The sequence below is a fragment of the Gobio gobio genome, assembly GCF_949357685.1.
Source record: "Gobio gobio genome assembly, chromosome: 10".
In the NCBI taxonomy this organism is placed as follows: domain Eukaryota; kingdom Metazoa; phylum Chordata; class Actinopteri; order Cypriniformes; family Gobionidae; genus Gobio; species Gobio gobio.
The window spans coordinates 45503778-45523308 of record NC_137116.1 but is presented as its reverse complement, the minus strand read 5'-3'; the positions used below and the strand labels follow the sequence as shown (position 1 = coordinate 45523308).

Genomic DNA, 19531 nt, shown 5'->3' with positions numbered 1-19531 from the left:
TAAAAGTAAAGCAGCTTAAAATGTACTCATGCAAATGTTACATTCAAGTAGCCTGAAGATTTTTTTTTATGTTCATAATGTCAGCATGAAGTCATCTTGATGTCAAGATGGGAAAATGCCATTTCCTTTAAATTCCCATATGAGAAGCAGGTTCAGTGACATCTCTGCAGAGCAGCAATATCTGTGTGAAATTGTCTTTTTACTTATTAATCAAACAGTGAAGATGTTTTCAACTTTTATACACCCATGGATCCCCTGGATATATCAATAATGGCACAAATCTAGTTAAATACTATTGTTAGTGTCTGTTTGTTTGGTTGTTGTTTTTTGTTTGTGTGCATTTTTAGGCTATAATAGCCTACACACTTGCAGTCTGAATTATTTTTAATGAGTAATGATTTTTTTTTTGTTATGCAAATGAGAAGTGTCAGCATTTTAGAAATTTTAAGTCTTATTATTTGTATCCTTTGCGATTAATATAAAGTCAAGGTTCATTCAGCTTTACCCCCGAAAGTGTAAAATGTCATTACCATCACATCATTACCGACATATATCAAACTTGAAGGCTGGCCAGATTTCCAAGACATGACCCCTGCAGGACCTTCACAGACCCCCAGGGGGGGACCCTGGCTACAGAGAAATATTAAGAAGCTTAAAGAAATAATTCGAGTGCTTTCCATAAGGCATAAGTACGTTGAGATAATGTGATCATTTATGAAATATTTAAGTGCTTAATATCATTCCAATTGATTTATTGGTCAGCGTTTACTTGTAGAGATACAAAAGTTAAGAACCCTGTAATTTACGCGTTAAGCGTGTATAGCCTACCAGCACAAAGCCAAGTGTAAACTATTGGGAGGTGGTAACAAGCGGGGCTTACCAGGATAGCGCGCTTAGTGCAGTCACAAGACCCGGCCATCCATGAACAAAAACATCCAGGCGTTAATTTCAGAGCTCAGCTACATTTAAGCAAGTATATTTGGATATATGGATACTTGAGGTTCCCCATAATTTTCCATGGGGGACGTGGCGCGATGGATATCTCCAAGAACATTTACGCGTCCAGCCCTCTGCCAGCTATGATTCTTTTAATAAACCTCAGAGAGGAGTTTTGAGACACTTTTTATAGTTATCTGAACTTCTGTGATGAATTTAAAACGAAAGGAGGGGCGAATGTCAAAGGAACTGACCACGAGTTGAGAAAAAAAAAAAAACCTAAGAGAAAGATGTCTACATTTGCCACCCACCCGAAATCGATTGTATTACATTCAAGAAGCTTCGCACTTGACGTATAAAACAAGACGCATGTTCTCAAGAAAGACACGAGACAACAGGAACTGTTGGAAGATATATTTTTCTCTGACAACTTTGCGTCCGCATCATTAGAGGTACAAGCACTACCAATATATAATCGCGTAAGTTGCTGTTTATTTATGCCTATGTGAGTAGCCTACAAACTGTATGAATTTAATTATTTCAAAGTTTTAATATGTAAACAGTGGAAAATAGTTGTATTTAGGTAATTTCATGTAGGTACATTTAGGCGGCGTTTAATTAAAAACCTAGGGGAGTTTTATTATTTTAGGCTTTATTTACAGTAAGCATAGAGTGTAGCTGGTCGTGTAGGTCGGACTCGAATCTGGGTGTAATATGTGCGTAAACACAGGACCACTGCGCCACTGCTTTGCCGCCAGAATGCGCGTTTTACGCACGTAGCAGAACTTTTGGTACGAGGATGTAAATGACAATGTTTGCTTGTTTTGTTCGTTTATCAGGCTGGAAAGCCATGCGGGCTGAGAAGAGATGGCACATATTGTTGAGTATGATTATTTTGCTCATCACCTCCAGCCAGTGCATGGACAGCAAGGAGGTAAAGGATACGGAAAAGAAAACTCTACTTAATCTAATCCTGCAAGTGATCGAGGACAAGCCCGCGTCCAGACGCATCACCAGTGGCCTCTACTCTGTATCTCAAGATGTTAAGTTTTCCTCGCGTGAAAAGACTGCACATTTGTCCAAGCCGGACAACAGCAGACCAATAGGTAAGCTGATTTGAGATCAGGTGATGATACAAATGTAATCCTGGGCATTAACTACTTCCTGTTAGCGGGAGTTTTTGCCTGCATATCAACTGCACTTTTAATGCTTTAATCGCGTAATGCATGGACAGCTGTTCATAACTGTGTCTCACATAGTCTTGATTGCATTGCATTGCAGTGACAGAAACATATAACCTGTATTATTTGGGGGTCATTGTGAAAAACCCAGTAAAAATTATATGAAATTGGATTAAGGGACACTCTTTTGATCTGCAGAGGGTAGAAACATGAATGTTCATGGTCTTATTAGACGGATCACATAATGCTCAAATCATCGGTGTAGATCTAAGGACTATTCAAAGACAAGAGTAAAAGCTTGAGAAATCATGTGTGCTCTTAGAATAATGTGCTGATGACCTGCATTTTCTGGGTAAAAACCTGGTTGCATTTCAACCATGTAAGCGTATTATTTTGTCTGCCTTAACTTTGCCTCATGCATAACACCTATATAAATTGTTTTATTTATTAAGTAAAATACGCCAAAAGGTGCATTGGGAGAAATAATGCCTAATTGCATGTTACAAATACAGTGTAGGTACAGAAGTATAACTTTTGAAACATGACTATTTAGTACTTTTTTGGCATTTAATTTTATTATTACTGTTATATTCTATATAGCCCCTTAGCATATGTAGATTGTGATGTTGTAAATCATGTTGTGCAGTCACATCTTTGTCAATTACTTTCTTGTAATTACATGCATCAATTTTATAAGCGTGACCGCAATAATAGTAAAGAGCCCCATAATGTTCAACATGGTCAGGATATGTCGGGGGTTTTTTTCAAATGAGAGAAGTGTTAGGAAACAGAATTGTCAAATGACCCTCCAATAAGTCAATTGTGGATAAATGATAAATGTAGTCTATATATATATATATATATATATATATATATATATATATATATATATATATATATATATATATATATATATATATATATATATATATCATTGCCCAAAGAGTGTTACAATTTCTGGACTAAATATTGTGATCATTATATTTACAGCAACAACTGAATGTTCCATGTCATGACATGTTATAGTAGCTGACCAGTTTTGTGATGGGTTTAGAGGCTTTTTTTAGCATTTCTGATACACTTGGGATAGTTCATTATACTCAAATACAGACTAAATTGTTTATGTGTTGTGCTATTACGTAGTTTCTTCACTGCCATAAAAACCCCATGACTTAGTTTGACTATAAAACAAATTTCATGAAATTTTGACAGTGACAGTTTTCTGGTTAGGATGATTCAGATGATTTAAAGACCGCCTGTAGTCAACAATTTTATCCCTTAAAACTCATCTTTGATCACCAAAATTACATATTGAAACTTTTTTTTTTCCCCCATGCCTTAAAATAGCTTGACTGTAACTCTACACCCTTGCTTGTGGAACCATGACTCTTTAAATTAGCCCCGCCTCCACTCACTCACACCAGCTCAGATTCACTCTGTCAATTTTACTGTAGTAAACGCTGCACAATGTCAAGGGGAAATACCTGTTTAATTCGGCCATATATATTTGAACCAGAAGAAGTGGAAGAGTGTCGATAAATCAAAATGGTAATGGGTTTTATGTATCGCTCTCTACAACATCGGACACATAGCAGCAATTAATATGATTAGCCTTTTGCTTGACTACTACGTTATCAAACAGCTAATAATGTGTTGCTAATGTTACACAAACCATGTTCCCGTTCGCCATCTCAGAGTCAGACAGCTGCCTTCCAAAGTCAGTATCCTTTGAAACGCTTTGAATAACTTGGAACGTCAGAAGGCATAAGTTCATCATAACATCAAACATCATGCTAAATGTACCTGATTTTTCATATCAACAGAAAAATAGACCAGAATAACCTGGCTTCTCTTGAGACTCCCCTGCCTTGCAGCATCAAACCGCGTTTTTGAGTCTTTTTTTCACTGCAGTTTTAAGGAGAAAATACTCAGCAATGGTGTTGACTTATGAATTTGTCTAAAAGCATATTAAAACACCACAGACATATAAACAACATTAACAACTTGTTTTTCACCACAGGGGGTGTTTAAATCTCTTAGCCATAAAAAAAAAAAAAAAAGATTGGCGTGTGTTGTTACACAAAAGTCGTGTGCCAAAGAAAAATTACACCCATAAACATCTGCTATTGCTGATCTGGATGACCTTTGATTGAGTTTACTGCCTTTAAAGTTTTCCAATGAGACTGATCGTAATCCTGTGAAAACATGCTAGTTTTGAAATGTGAGTTGATGCTGATATCATGGATCTTTCTATAATCCAAACAGTCAACACACTGTCCTGCACCGTAGCCTTCTGAATAGAACAGCCCATTAGTATAGGCAGTTAGTCATCTTATGTAAGACTCAGGTGCAACAACATGCGCATGGACCCGTAATTATATTAATAGGTGTTTGATAATGCACCATCTCCATGATTGGAGAGATTAATGAGATCCAAGATTAATTATCTTATTAATAATGGAAAAAGAATGACTCACAATCGAAGAATCTGTAGGCATCATAAATGTCGAAAATCGTTGCGTTTTGAATGAAAGAGGAACTCATTCATAACGCAGTCTTGGTTATCCTATGTTCTGAGACAGGTTAAAATTAGCTGCTGCATGGATTTGTGGACCTGACATTGATAAGCATTACAACTTTGCATGCAATAATCTCCTTACTCCAATAGGCTGGAAGTGATATAGACTACATGTGGGGACAGTAACCCAGGGTCGGGCGGGCCACAGATTGTACATAATTAGCAAGGACCCCAAGCCTCCAGCAGATTTACTGAGTGCTGGATTATCAATCTGGGATTTATTTGATGTGTATTTTGAATGGGGCTGTCCATCTTCCTTATATCAAGCATGTAGTCACCACAGACAAACATATGACGTATATGACTGTAATCAGTTATATCATCATCTTAAGAGGTTTTCCAAGAGGTTCGTACGTTTCTACACTACAAGCTTTTAGGAGTTTGAGATCTGACAGATTATTAACAGTATTTACAAAATGATTAACAAGACTGTCTGTAAATTACCATTTATTGTGGACAGCTGCAAATTAAAAGTCATATTTTCAGTTTTGCAAACATTTTAGGAAGGTCATCAATAAGACAAATGGTTCATTAAGAATGTCTTTATTAAATTTAATAGAAGTTAGTGGATGGATGTCTCTGTAGATAGCTAAGGTCTTGTACAATGACTTCATGCCATGTGCTAGCGAGTGTATTCACTATTCAGTGACTGAGCTGGACGCAAGCTGATGACATAATCACTCCCAGACTAAATACACTGAGTCACATCCATTATTATAACACAGCAGTGTTTTTTTTTTTTCATTTACATTTCTCTTCTGCCTGAGTTTTCAATTATGCTTATATTAACTTTGCAATGTGTCTTTTTTAATGTTCACAATTAACTAAAAATGGAAATCTCAAGGTTTTATATATCAGCAATAAAGTCTTTTCATTTTCCAGTTGAGATGTGATGAATAGCGAATTATGTTATAGTTGGCAGATACTTTGTGTTGTTTAACTAATTTAACACTTACCCAAAGGGATGCTTACCTGTAAGTAGTTTCCATGCAGCACTTGGAAAATGTACGTTTTAGACTTTAAAATTATAACACAATTAATTCCATGCTTTCTTTTAAAGAAAAGGAAAAAATATGTAGTTTGATTTGGGTAGCACAAATTGTTGTGGCGTATTTGTCCATATCCAGACAGTGGCAGATTTTACTCAAACTTCTCCACGAAAATACAGTGCTCTTTCTTATTTTCTTCCATCAAATGTCTCCAATCAAACCAATATCAAGCTAATAACAGCTTTACTCAAACTGCTACTTGGTGAGTCCATTTTTTTCACCCACAGTATTGCTTAATTCAGTTCAAAATATTCAAATTGCTAATAATATCTACCATCATATGAGTTAAAAGAACACATTTCTGGTTTGGTGTCGATGAAGGGGTATATAAGCATTAAGAGCCTCAATGATTAGGCAGGGGTGATACATTAACACAAAAGCATTAACACTGTCTTTTTGTCTGTCTTTTTCAGATATTGTCCCAAGAGACATAAGCATGAAAGACAAATTTTTAGAACATTTTACAGGTAAACAAAAACCCATTTCAATATATTTCATGTTTTTTTTTTTAGTACAAAAGATTTCAAGCAGCCCTGTATATTATATAGTATGTATATATTATATAGTATGTATATATGAACAGTATGTCGATTTCCTTGTCATATGACCTGCTACATTTGCCACATGTTTACTTTATGAAATATTGTATCCCACGATGCAGTGCACTCAACCTGATTTTTCATATCCGGTGTCAAGAATAAAACCAAACCATTTGATTGGACTGGAAAAGTTTAGGCCATTTTTACACAGAATTGGATTACAAAAATGTTTTTGACTCGCATGCAACTTTTAATAAGGTCATGTGACAACTATGTAGCATACTACTGTTTAAAAATAATAATTGTGAAATAGTTCTTCTGTTCACTTGCTATGTAGTGGGCAGTTTATAGTGTATTCTGTGCAGTATTCAGTACCTCATTATAAACCTGTTTTTAAATTAGTCTCATTAGAAATGCATTTTTCCTCATGTAAAAAATAAAGCCAGTCAAATAAGTTATGCCCTTAGTATTGGTTAACTGAGGTAAATTGTTTTTACAGCCTCTGGGTTGTGAAATACATTTCTTACTCCAGCCAAATGTTGTTAGGAAAAGCGCATTTAAGATGATTATTCATTGCAGAATCTTTGTTCACCTACAGTAATTAGTGTTAAAATCTGTTATCCGGAAGCTTATACAATGAAACCTTGGAACAGCTTTGCCAGAATCAGAATCATTAAGTCTCTGCCCTTGTGATTGCATGTCAAGCGTTAGCATGCACTAATTCTCCTTCTGGGTTTCTGCACAAGTGGAAAAGTGACTCAGTTGCAGCACCTTTACTTTACCATCTTCTTTGTTGCGAGTTTGTGAGATTAGACGTAATGCTTGAGTAGACATTTTGAAATTAAAAGCCGAATGATTTCATTCACCAGAGTAACTAATCTATAAAACCTAATGTAGAAACTTTTTTTTCCAAGCAGGACCAGTCAAGTTTCCATCTGAATGCAGGACACATTTCCATAGAATTTATCACAACACAAGGGATTGTTCCAGACCGACATGTACGTATATCTTTAATATTAAATAATGATTCACTCCAAAATGAAAATTGTCATAATTTACCCTCATGTCATTTCAAACCTGGAAGATTATTGTCTGCTATGGAACACAAAAGAAGGTATTTTGAAAAATGCCTCTGTATTTCTTTGGCCATACTTTGGAAGTCAATGGGGTCCAGTGTTGTTTGGACCCCAACGTTCTTCAAATATCTTTTGTGTTCTGCAGAAGAAAGAAATGCATACAGGTTTGGAATGATATGAGCATGAGCTGTATACATTATAAAAAACTATTTTTAAAAAGAGTAAATAAAGGAAAGATCATTGTGGTTTTCAGTTTTTCTTCAAAATTACATTGTGTTTCAGTACTTGCAGTTTGCAGAGTGAAAATCTACACATGATTTTCCCCCCCCCCTTGTATTTGTATGTGCTTGTATTGTATAGAGACTTTAGAAATGCTGCCTACGTTTCTATGTCTCTGAAGTAAAACAAAAAGTTTTGACAGGGCGTTACACCGCAACGAAAATGCTCCTCCACCCTTAGTCCTCATGGACTTCGTGGCGTTCAGGAGAGGTTTAGATTTTTCCAATAAATAACACTTATCTAATGGTCCATCTAAAGTGTTACTCTGTATAGAGAGCATAAATGTCAAAACACATCAGATCTCTTATTCTTTAACTGTACTCAATTTTATATTTCACAAAAAAATGAGACAAACATAGTTGCCCAGAGTGATGATCATATTTATATTCTGGGTCACAATAGTTGCCTTATTTCCCCTAGACATTGGCTGTTTCAGTGTTTTGTTTTATTTTTAAGTAAAAACACGTGTGTTAGTGGCCAGAGATGTTTTATGAACTTGCTCCATGACCCTCCTCTGTTGTTCTCCGTAGAGCAAGAAGGGTTGTGAAATTCAGCCTTAGATATTATGGATATTTCTTTTCTAAAAAAGGATCTTTGAATTATTGCAAGTAGTAGTTAAGAAAGTGCAGTATGTGTAAAACAGTGAGATATTATTTGGTACGGTGAGCTTTGTAAACAAGTTCATGCATAACCGACCAGCTGTATTCGAGCACTTGGCAGCCATGAGGAACACTGGGAATGGTAAAAGCACAATAATTCATAGGGAAATCAGAGATTCTGTCTTCCAAAGCATTTTTATGACTTAAATGCTTCCTAAACTGCAGTAAACTTGAAAGAGGACAAGTTTTCATGTACGGTAACAGTAAATCTAAAGCCATTTCAATGCCATATCCTTTTAAGATACTTAGTAGTGTTTGAGTTCTGCTTCGAAAATGTAACTTTTAAAGGAGAGGGAGGGAAACGTGGCAGTACCTTGAGAGAAAATGACGGCAACAGTGCTTGGAACAGGACAGCAATGGGATGTTCAGACTTCACAAACACCATTAAGGGTGGAAGCATGTGGTGCTTGAACCCACACAGTCATTTTAGGCCATCAAGTACATTACTGGGGCAGAGATGAAGCTATTTACAGGGATCCATCTAACCCTTAGCCATGTTCATATACTCTATACGTCACCCTGTGGTGGTATAAGAGCCCCACTTAAAACTGAATTTCATCAGTGCGTTTGAAGTGGTGACGTTTGCTTCATGTCACAGCACAAGCCAGAGTGTCATTTTTATGTGCATTTTGGGATATCGCTTAAAAAAAACACTGGATGGAAACACCAAGATGCGCATAAATTCTAAAAATATGCACAAAAAGCACTCAATTGAGGTGGATAATTTTTTATCCGATAAGAAGACACCCACAAACTACTATGGAAACACATTTACCTAATAAATCCCTTAATGCGCAACAAAAAACTCACGTGACTTTGCCTCAACAGTGGCTGTGATTGGATAACTAGACTAATCAGCAGACCAATTTCATTGCACAGCATCTCAAATGTTGGCTTGATCATTCTGAAATGCCTGAGCCAAAGTCTGTCATCAGAATGATTTGTTATAATGACCTCCCAGAAGTGTCTCACATGATTGCGTTCCCAAACACCACGCATCCGAACGCAAGATAACATGACAGTGTTTATTGCATTTCATCTCCGGACTCTGAGACCAAAGTCATTTATGATGTACTCCTGACAAAGGAGATCGGAGTGGCTAAGAGAAACTACTTTAAAAAGCTGGGGGAAAAAAAATGTTTTCAGCCAACAAACCTGCATCAGGCCTGAAAGACATCACCAATTACAAGACACCATCCCCGAGCACTCAAATGAACAACTCGCTGATGACCTAAATAAGTTGTATTGCAGGTTTGAAAAACCTGGTCTTACACCCCAAGTTCATTTTCAAGTTCAAGTTTATTTATAAAGCACATTTTAAAGGGCTGTACAATTAGGAATATACAGTAAAAGAAAGGAGAAAACCTTAATTAGATCAAATTAACAGAGTAAGATAACAAGAGAAAAAAATAACTTCAAATAAACAAATCATATAATTACAAATGAGACTCGTACAACTAAAACCCCTATACATCTCAAGCAACACCATAGGGAAGGAGAAAAGATGTGTCTTCAACCTAGATTTGAATGTGGACAATGTAGGAGCTAATAGAGAATGGAAGTGCATTCCACAACTTGGCGCAGTTACAAATGCCCGATCGCCCTTAGTTTCCAAGATGATGAACGAAGAGATCTCGCTACAGAATATGGTTGAAGGAGATCAACAATGTACTGTGGTGCTAGACCATGATGCAAGGAAGCGAGAACAGGGATGATATGCTCTCGCTTCCTTGTACTTGTTAGAAGTCTAAATGCTGCATTCTGATCATCCCTGGACCTTAGCTGGACCTCCTGTTTGCTAATCTGGCAAACAGGTTTTTGGATGATGCAGTCAACATGGGGCTACAAAACATCCGGCAACATCTTGACAGACCAGGGACTTATGTGAGGATCCTGTTTGTGGACTTCTGCTCGGCTTTCAACACCATCATCCCAACACTCCTCCACATCAAACTAACCCAGAGCTCTGTTCCTAGCTACATCTTTCAGTGGATCATCAGCTTTTGACAGCTAGGCAACAGCTAGTGAGACTGGGAAAATTCACGTCTTAACACCTGCACCTGCATCAGCACTGGGACACCCACCCCACAGGGATGTGTGCTCTCCCCACTGCTCTTCCCTTGCTACAACAATGACTGCACTTCAAAATACAACTCTGTCAAGCTCCTGAAGTTTGCATATGACGCTACATTCATTGGCCTCATCCAGGACTGTGGCGAGTCTGCTTGCAGAGGTTTAAGAGCTTGCTGTTTGGTGCAGTTATTACAACCTTGAGCTGAACACTTAAAACAGTGAGGGAAGAACTTCAGGAGAAACCCCCTCAGCACTCCCCCCACTCAACATCATGAACAGCACTGTGGAAACAGTCATTCAGGATCCTGGGCACTACCATTTTTTAGGACCTTAAATGGGATTCTTGCATAGGCTCCATTATGAAGAAGGCTCAGCAATGATTGCATTTCCTTTGCCAGCTGAGGAAGTTCAACCTGCCACAGGAGCTGCTTCTGCAGTCTACTCTACTCTAGTCATAAAGTCTGTCCTATGCACTTCTGTAACTGTCTGGTTCAGCTCAGCTTCCAAATCAGACCTCAGAAGACCCCTTCCGACTCTCCAAGAACTGTACTCATCCAGAGTAAAAGGGTTGGCAAAATCACTCTGGACCCCTCATATCCAGGCCACGATATCTTGCGCTACAGAGCACTGAGCACCAGGACAAGCGGACACAAAAAAAGTTTCTTTCCTCAGGCCATCTACCTCATGAACAGTTAAATGCCCCCACTGGGCAATAAATATGCAATACACAATACTATTTATATTTACTACTTTAATACTTATTTTGCACACACTGTAATCCCGAATAAGTTGGCAAAACTAAAAAAAAATTAGGCAATCGGTTACATAATTTTTTTTAAGTTAAATTTAAAGTTTAAGTAATCAGAACTTGCAGACTTTTATTTTGTATACATTTAATGGCTCTTAACTTATTGCAGTAAGCTAAAAGATTTAAATTTAAATGATCAACTTAAATATTTTTAGTAGTGGTAACTTTACTAGCTTTAACTAGTTAATTCAATAAATGCTACCTTGCTAATAGGTAACACAATGCTTTGAGAGCATTCAAATAGCACTTGCTGAATGACTACATTAATATAGAACATTTAACATACTGTATCTGTGAATATCTGTTCTCAAACTGAGCTCTTGCTCCACTCTTCTAAACTAGCATGACAAAACATTATCACTATTAAATTTGTTGCACAAACATTATATAACACTTAATTTTAGCATTTACTCTCCTTTTTGAGTGTCATGGGGAGAGTCATGTCAGCCAAGTTTCAGTTAAGTTTGTCTAAATTAAAAGAAACAAGTTCATTAAACTCAAAACAGTGAAACAATTCAGATTACTTAAAATGTGTCAGTTTTGTGAACTCAAAAGAAAAAGAGAGTTCTAAATACTATAATAATACTAAATAATTCATTTGATTGAACCAATTTGTTTATTTTGAGTTGGCTCTTATTTTGTGTGTTAGGGTTTACAGTGCACCATACCTCTTATTCACAATCCCTTGCAATTTTATATTGCATACAAATTTTGTCTATTGTCTATTTAGTATTATTATGGCAAAAATTAATTCATTGACATCACTAATAAGAGACAAACCATTTTCCAATTGTCTTTATAAAGATTTATTTTTCTTGCAAGAAAGAGCCACGGTCAGTGTAGCCATTCGAGGCTACCTTGAGTGTGAACTGGAGACACAAAGAAAAGCACAAACTTTTATACCCTCAATGTTTTAACAAACCCCCTCAGTAATTTCCCATACATCTGGCGAAACCCACTGAAGGTTTCGCCTTGAGCAATTAAAAGCAAGAAACACAATGGTCCTTCATCTGTAACAACAGACAGAGTATCACCTACTCCTAATCAGCATAAATATTCAAACGCATAGATGCTACCCAGGAACTCCAATTCCAAGAGCCATAAAAGAATGATAAAAGGGGCAATGTCTGGGCTCCCACAGGTGGGGCCTCATTGATCTGACTAATTTAAAACACAATAGAGAAAACAGGTCTGGAAGATTAAATCTTCTGTGATTACATTTTTCCCCAACAGTATATTGCGTATTTATATATATTTATTTATTTTTATTTACTTATTTTATTTTATTATCTGTCATGTCACTGTCATTCTGTCTGTGCACTGGAAGCTTCTTCTGTCACCAAGACAAATTTCTTGTATGTGTAAACATACTTGGCAATAAAGCTCATTCTGATTCTGATTCTAGGGGGAAAAAGTCATAGTGGCTTCCCCGACTGCAGTAACTATCATTTTTATTACAAATATTTTGCGGCAATTTCCCAGGAAGTGACAATTTTTTTCTCTTGAACAGAAGATGGAAACGCTGCTTTATTCACAAATGTTTTATGTGATAATGTGAACTTCACAACTTTGAATGCTAACATGTCTGTTTAATGTTCTGAAAGTGAAAATTCCTTCTTTTTCTTGTCCCCAACAGATTATAAAAGATGTGCGCGATTGCTAACCAGGCTAGCTATGAGTCCCCTTTGCACACAATCATAGAAACTGCATGTAAGTACAAAGGTTTTTAGCTGTTTTTAACTAGCTATTTGTAAGCAAGGTAAGGTTTTTTTGTGGAATGTATTTGTGGAATATGTTAGATTTCTTTTCTTACTTTATTTAATCCATATCATTTTAACATGGTCATATTAAAAAAACATGTATGTAAAAGTAATATAATATATTATACATGCATATAACATTATTCCTTTTCTGAAACAAGACAACTGCAACATTTGTAATATGATAGTCAAGCCTGCTCCCAGTTACTGTTGGGAACATTTCGCATGCTTCTTTAACTGAAACCTTAGAAGAAATATTGAGTAAGATGTAATGTCAGTTTAATCATGGCCATCTGGTGCATTTTTAGGCATGCAGTTAATGCACGGTTCACACAGACAGAAAACAACTTCCAGATATCTTCCACTTTCAAATTTGCTTTGTAAGACACATTCCTAGTTGAACCAACCACTTTGAAGGAATGACACACCAAGTGATGTGACAAAGTCTCTCAAGAGTGTATCTTCTGCCAATTAAATGTATAACAACTACGGTGGTTTTATGTCTGTATTGATAAAAAGCTGTGCACACGGATCTAGCAGATGTTATCTGTCTTGTGTTGAAATTCTTAATGCATTTTCTCCTGGTAGATTATACACTTTAATAATTGTATATTAGATTGTATAATAAAATGATGAAATAATCGAACAATCAGTCAGTCAGAGCCTGTGTAAAAGTTCATTCAATTCCTAGAAACATATTGAAAATAGTTCAAGACCAAACTGTGACGCTAGAATCAGTCTGTCCTACGACATCAGCAGCAGCTTGACAGCTGTGGAATGAGACATTTAAAGAACCTGTTAGTGAAAGGTGAAAGAATCCATTACCAATCTGAACGTCAAATGATGTGGCTGGTGAATTACGGTGTTTTATTAGGTTACTCAGACTGGTTTTCCTTTGAATCAATTAGAAATGGTTAAATTGGCTTTTATGATGTGAATAAGTGATTTCCATTCAAGTGGAGAGTAATTTGTTCACGTCTGAAGTTCATTGTTTCTGTGTATGACAGGTTGAGTTGCTGGAACTAAATTTCGTATGCTGTCTTCTTCATACACCTTTCTAACTGTAACTGTATTTTAAAAGGGTCATGAACTGGCTTTTTTTTTTACACTGTTGTCTGAGGTCAACTTATGACGTTTGTGTGGTTTTTACATTCAAAACATCATATACCCCTTTTCCACCAAGGCAGTGCTGGTGCTAGTTCGGAGCCAGAGCCTAGTTTCAAATCAGTTCTTTGTGCTTCCACACCCAAAGCACCAGCTCCGAGCCAGGAAAAGTGGTTCTTATTAAGTAGCACCAAAACATTGCTGGGCTAGAAGTAAGAACCGATTACGTCAGGCGCTGGGGGTGGGGTCAACAAGACGAACAGATTCCCGCCATTTTTGAAATAGCAGCTAATGGAGCTAATAGTTGCTGCTCGTTTGTAATCTTCGTCTATACACATTACGGCGAGCTGCACGAATGCGTTGGATTCGCTGTGTTTTGATGCTGATGTAGGATCGTAAAGCCATGTGAATAAATAGTAACGCAACGTTTGCATTGTTGATGGAAGGCTTGTTCGCAGTGGTGCTGTGCAGACCGATCGCCATATGACAACGAGTCCAGCGAGAGCACATGACTCCTTATGCTTTTGATTCACTCATGCAGTTTTTTTATATCATTAGTGGATCGGTCTGCGCGAGGCCGATGCATCTCGAACAAGCCTGGTGTGTTTGTGTCTGTTGTGGCTCTCAGCATGTGGAAAAGCAAACGGTTATTAGAAGGCTCCTCAGTCGAACCAACTATGAACTGGGACTAGCACTGGCTCTGAACTAGCACCCGGTTCATTCCGGTGGAAAAGGGGTAACAATGAATAAGTAATAGGCTATGTTCTACCCTAGTTTTGAGCCTCTCTCATGGAATGCTCGGTTTTTATGGGCGTGTCGCACTAAAGACTTGGAAGTAAACGCCCACTGCTATGATTGGATAAGTTTTGCATATTATAATGAGCTTTTGCTCCACTGTTAGTACACGTGAGGATTTGTTTTGAAAGCGTGTGGGAAAACGGCCACCAGAATGATTTGCCCAAAGGGCTCGCAAAACGTCTTTATCAAACAAACACAATGATTTATCTCTCATCCACCCGCAATTCATTGGAACGTTATTTTTTTTATTACTTGGCCCGCCCGATCAGTGGATATAACCGCAAACCGTGCATCAAACACACACGCACGCACAACCCTCACTGCAGAGTCAGACAAATCAAAGCATGATCAAAACATCCGCGATTGTATTTTTCCTTCAAATATCAAGTCAAGAGAGTGAACAACGCACACCAATAAAGGAATGTTATTTCACTATTTAAGATAACTCGTCGGCAGGCCGTGATACGTTTTGGTAGCCCGTTTGGAAAACACATAGCCTCGGGACGTTGGGATTTGCGAGCCCTGGCCCGAGTCTGATCATGAATCGCAGCACAATTAACCAAATAAGGGATTCTCCAGCCTGTGACAGCGTGCTAATTTATGTTTAGTTAGACACGTACACATAATCAATAGATATCAAACGATCTGTAACAATGCAATACTGTCACATACTCTCACATTAGTGTGTTGCTTCATTCATTCATGTAATCTCATCCTGTCTGAAAATCCAGTCTCTAGTTTACAAACGAATCCGTGGTGAAATGAAGGAACAAACACGCAATGTCTTACCCACGTGAGCTGGATATTCATTAAAAATAAAGTTCATCCACGCATTCATAATATTGGAATCAGAATGAAGCTTATGCAGCATGTTTATTGCTTGGAAGTTCGATCCGGTTTAGCTCCACGTAGGCCTATAATTGGTGGGCGGGGCTTAAGAATCAGGCGTACTTCTTCGGTTAAGGCAGTGTTTCACCACACTCTGACGTCAAGGGTTGGCACATTCTGAGATCGAGCGTTTGCTGGGCCTGGTGTCAATAAAGGCTTTTCTTTTAAAAGTTTTCAGCTCCGAAATTTACAGGATATTCTTATATCACGATGAACTTTTATATATCAAAGGCTGAATGAAAAGTTGATTTCACAATTCATGACCCCTTTAAAAGTAATGAAAAGTACAAATTTAATGTGATTTAATATTTGACACATAATTGTTTATGTGCCACAGGTCCTGAGGATATAAAAGAAGAAACTCCAGAGATGTTGGAGTAAATTATTTTTTCCAAGGAAGTGCCTTCAAATCACTGCAATTAACTGTCATTGTTTTCATTATCTGTCATTTCCATTTCCAAAGTATAATTGTTTAATAATAATACAAATTTTTTTTTTTGCTTTTTATCATAATTTATGTTTGTTAAATGCTTTTAAAATATAGTTTTGTTTAATAGCTTTGCTTTTTATATTATGAGTTTTAAAGAAAATATTATTTATCATTGCTGCCAATTATTTATTTAAATGACACGTACATATTCTGTCCTAATTACAAGAGAGGATATTTGAATAATTATCTCATTAAGCCATTATTACTCTTAAATATATTTCTGTTCCATATGTATTGTTTCAAATGCAAATCTTAAATATTTCATCCCCTACACTTAAAGAAAATATTTGTGTGTATGAAAGTTTCTTTCCATGCTGTCATTTTCATGATATCCACCATTGGCACTTATAGAAATTCAAATTATGAATTATTTAAAATTATGAAAACACATTGTTTGATAACAATGGTAATATTGCACTGATGCTTTGAACGAATTAAAACATTCAAGCACTATCATTGTTTTTCTTATTTTTTCCTTTTTATGAATTATAATTTGATAAAAATGTTTATTATAAAAATGTTTGATCTGATGATATATTTCTCTAAAGCATTCCCATAACTGATGACAAATGATGTGAGCATGAAAACATATTTTGGGTCTTTTTAGCTGCTATTGGTGAATGATTGGTTTGGAATTATGACATCTCAATTCCAGTAATTGGGCAGATTTCATAATAGCTGACAATCCATTTATTCTGTTTCAAGGGAAACATAAGATCATAAATCTCTCACAAAATTATTCATATATCCCAACAGTGAGGCAAGTCTGTCAACCTTAAATGTCTTGTTTAACTCAATTGCTCACATCTTTATATGTGCTGTCATGCATTTTGATTGCACTCCCCCTTTACAGAAAGAGAACCGTTTGGAGTTATCGTTCTGTAATTTTTTAGCAAAAGCTTATTTCAAAAGCTGCCATTCCTGATTTTGCATTGAATTAAAGTAACATATCTGTTTGTTTTCAGCAGCTATGCAGATACAACATCTCTAAAGTGTGTGCGTCTTTTTAGCACTGGAGTAGGATTACATCTGAGAAAGTCTTTTTAAAAAAACGCACAAAGTGGACTTTTTGCTTTAAATGAGCAAATAAACAGACTCTTGGAGATCCTGTATTAGGAATGACAAACATTTTGACTTCCCCTTATGTGGGTTTTGCTAAAACAATGCAAATGAGATACTTTTGAGATCAACTAAAACGGTGGCTTTATCTCTATCTCCATCATAATCAAATATTTACCTCACTGTTAATAACACAAACATGAAATATGGTCCTGAGCTGAGTTTAATTGTTGTTTAGAGAGTGACATAAACATACTGTAGCGTCCACATGAAAGCTGCGCCAGAACTCACAGTGCTACAAGTTCTCACGCCAGAATGTCTCTGAAAACTTATCAAAATAATTAGCATTGCAAATGCCTCACAGAATCTTGCTTATCAGATATATTTTTCTTTCATACACGTCTCTAAACTGGTTAAAAGGGTCATATCATGCACCATTATGCATTTTTAAAGTTATTTCTGTTCCCTGAGGTCCATTTATACATAGTTTTACAGAAATGTCCACTCTTTCTGACCCTTAGAATTACATAAACGGGTAAAAATAAATAAAATGGCTGCTGTGCCTTTAAGACTCTTGTGTAAACCCCTTTGCATGTGCAATGAGTAACATTTGATTCTTCATTCTCAAATGTCCTTGATAAACCAAAAATTAGCTGACGCCATCGGCTTTCTGTGAATTCTCGCTTCAGCGCTCTACAGTGAAAATCTGGGAAAGTAATATGAGGAAATAATTTTCCTTCACCATTCATCACTGTTATCTCGTGTGACACGGTTTGAGTGTTTTTTAGAGCCTTCTATGAAATAGGCTAGCTGTTGGCTTTACTGGTCTAAGGAATGGAACATAAATCCTCAGACATTTAACTTCAAATGTCTGGCAACAAACAGTTCGCTGGAAATATAACTGCACCCCTCGCTCATTGACGGCTTGCATCTTAATTAAGACTCTGTCTGAAAGCATCAATACATCACTTCAGACTGAGATGATTATGGAGTCAAAATGAAAGGTATCTTGGGCTTTCACAAACAGTCTAATCAGATTCCAACGCTATAAATAAGGTGGGGTCCACCGGGCAACTGCAGAGCCTTCTTCTCATCAGGTGGGCATAAACAATCTAACATGATCGAAACGGGATATCACTTATCACAAAGACAAACAGCAAAGATTAAGGGACTAGACAGAAGACGCACAAGGGAGGATATGTGGGAGGGTGCTAACACAATTACACCCAAACACACAATCCTCCAGTTACCGGCAAGCTGCCCAGTGCCCGGAGATAAGTCTAACAAAGGCAGGTCATTCCCTTATTCAGAGTTCTTCATCATTGAACCGAAGAGCCCTGGCTCCATTCATGAAGTGATGAATTGGAGAGACTTTGTCCAATAGTTTCCCTGGTCATGATTCTCTTGACCGCATCCTCAGTGACTCACCAGACAGTGATGTGCATGTGTCTATTAAAAGCAAGACCCGGACCTATTGACTTCAAAGATTCATTTTTGTGTTAAGTAAATCTATCTAAATCCACATGCTTCAAATGTGTGATTCACGCACCGTCTAAAATAGTTATATTCAAAATCTGGCAGTTCTACACAAGTGCATTTACATGCAAAACGTATGCAAGTTCAGTAACTGCTATAAGGCAGTTTCCACAAATAAATAATGTACGGCCTAAAAGTAGCTTCTTTTATCTTTTCCAACAAATGATCAGTGAAAAATGATGCTTAACATTCAGAAAATTTTGATTTTCAAGTTCAGGAGGTCAAACTAAATATGTTAGCTTTATAACTACTATACTTTCTGTATTATATGGGTTTTCAAACCGCATATAGACCTTGACTGCATCTGAAATCGCATACTTCCCTACTATATAGTAGGCAAAAACAGTATGTCCGAATTCACAATACTCATAAATGAGTAGGCGAAAAGAACCGGGATGACCTCCTTCTTTCGGCGAGATTTTGAAGTGTGCATAACATGGACACTTAACTATCCCATGAGGCCATGGGAGAGAATTTGTGAATGGCAGTGAAGCGACGTAACTGACGCTGGTATGTCACGTGATAATGCCAACATGGGGAATGTAGTAGGGGAGAGCGGGGCACAACCTAACGCGGTGTTAGTTGTAACCATAGACTGTAAAAAAATATGGACGTAGTGTCCTTGAAGCCACCCATAGGATTCTGATGAGCAGTTTTGAAACGCAAAGTATGGACGAGCTGGCCGTTGGCATCTTGTCAGCGCGCGTCACTCCCGGAT

The 19531-nt window shown here is 37.0% G+C and overlaps 2 protein-coding genes across 7 annotated transcripts in view; one reads left to right on the top strand and one right to left on the bottom strand.

Moving 5' to 3' along the window:
- LOC307132399 (dynein regulatory complex protein 11) overlaps window positions 1-19531 on the bottom strand; it is a 32041-nt gene that overhangs the window by 11052 nt on the left and 1458 nt on the right. The window contains exon 1 of one of the 3 annotated variants that reach the window (XM_079826680.1): window positions 4595-4774. The exons of 1 other annotated variant lie outside the window; for it this stretch is intronic. The gene's annotated coding sequence lies outside the window, so the exon portion shown is untranslated. Of the gene's footprint in view, window positions 1-880; window positions 1150-4594; window positions 4775-19531 lie in introns of those variants that run through there. One more of the 3 variants, XM_079826681.1, reaches the window with a different exon arrangement.
- alkal1 (ALK and LTK ligand 1) lies at window positions 677-17198 on the top strand. Of its 4 annotated transcripts, none has more exons than XM_079826702.1 (6): window positions 677-1415; window positions 1776-2042; window positions 6158-6211; window positions 7201-7281; window positions 12815-12888; window positions 16066-17198. In XM_079826702.1, the coding sequence occupies exons 2-5, from the start codon at window positions 1787-1789 to the stop codon at window positions 12877-12879; spliced, it is 456 nt and encodes a 151-aa protein (XP_079682828.1). In that variant the 5' UTR covers window positions 677-1415; window positions 1776-1786; the 3' UTR covers window positions 12880-12888; window positions 16066-17198. The 4 variants fall into 4 exon arrangements, with proteins under 4 accessions (XP_079682828.1, XP_079682829.1, XP_079682826.1 ...); XM_079826703.1 differs by having other exon boundaries at window positions 862-1388; window positions 16066-16673; XM_079826700.1 differs by having other exon boundaries at window positions 1098-1388; window positions 7198-7281; window positions 16066-16670.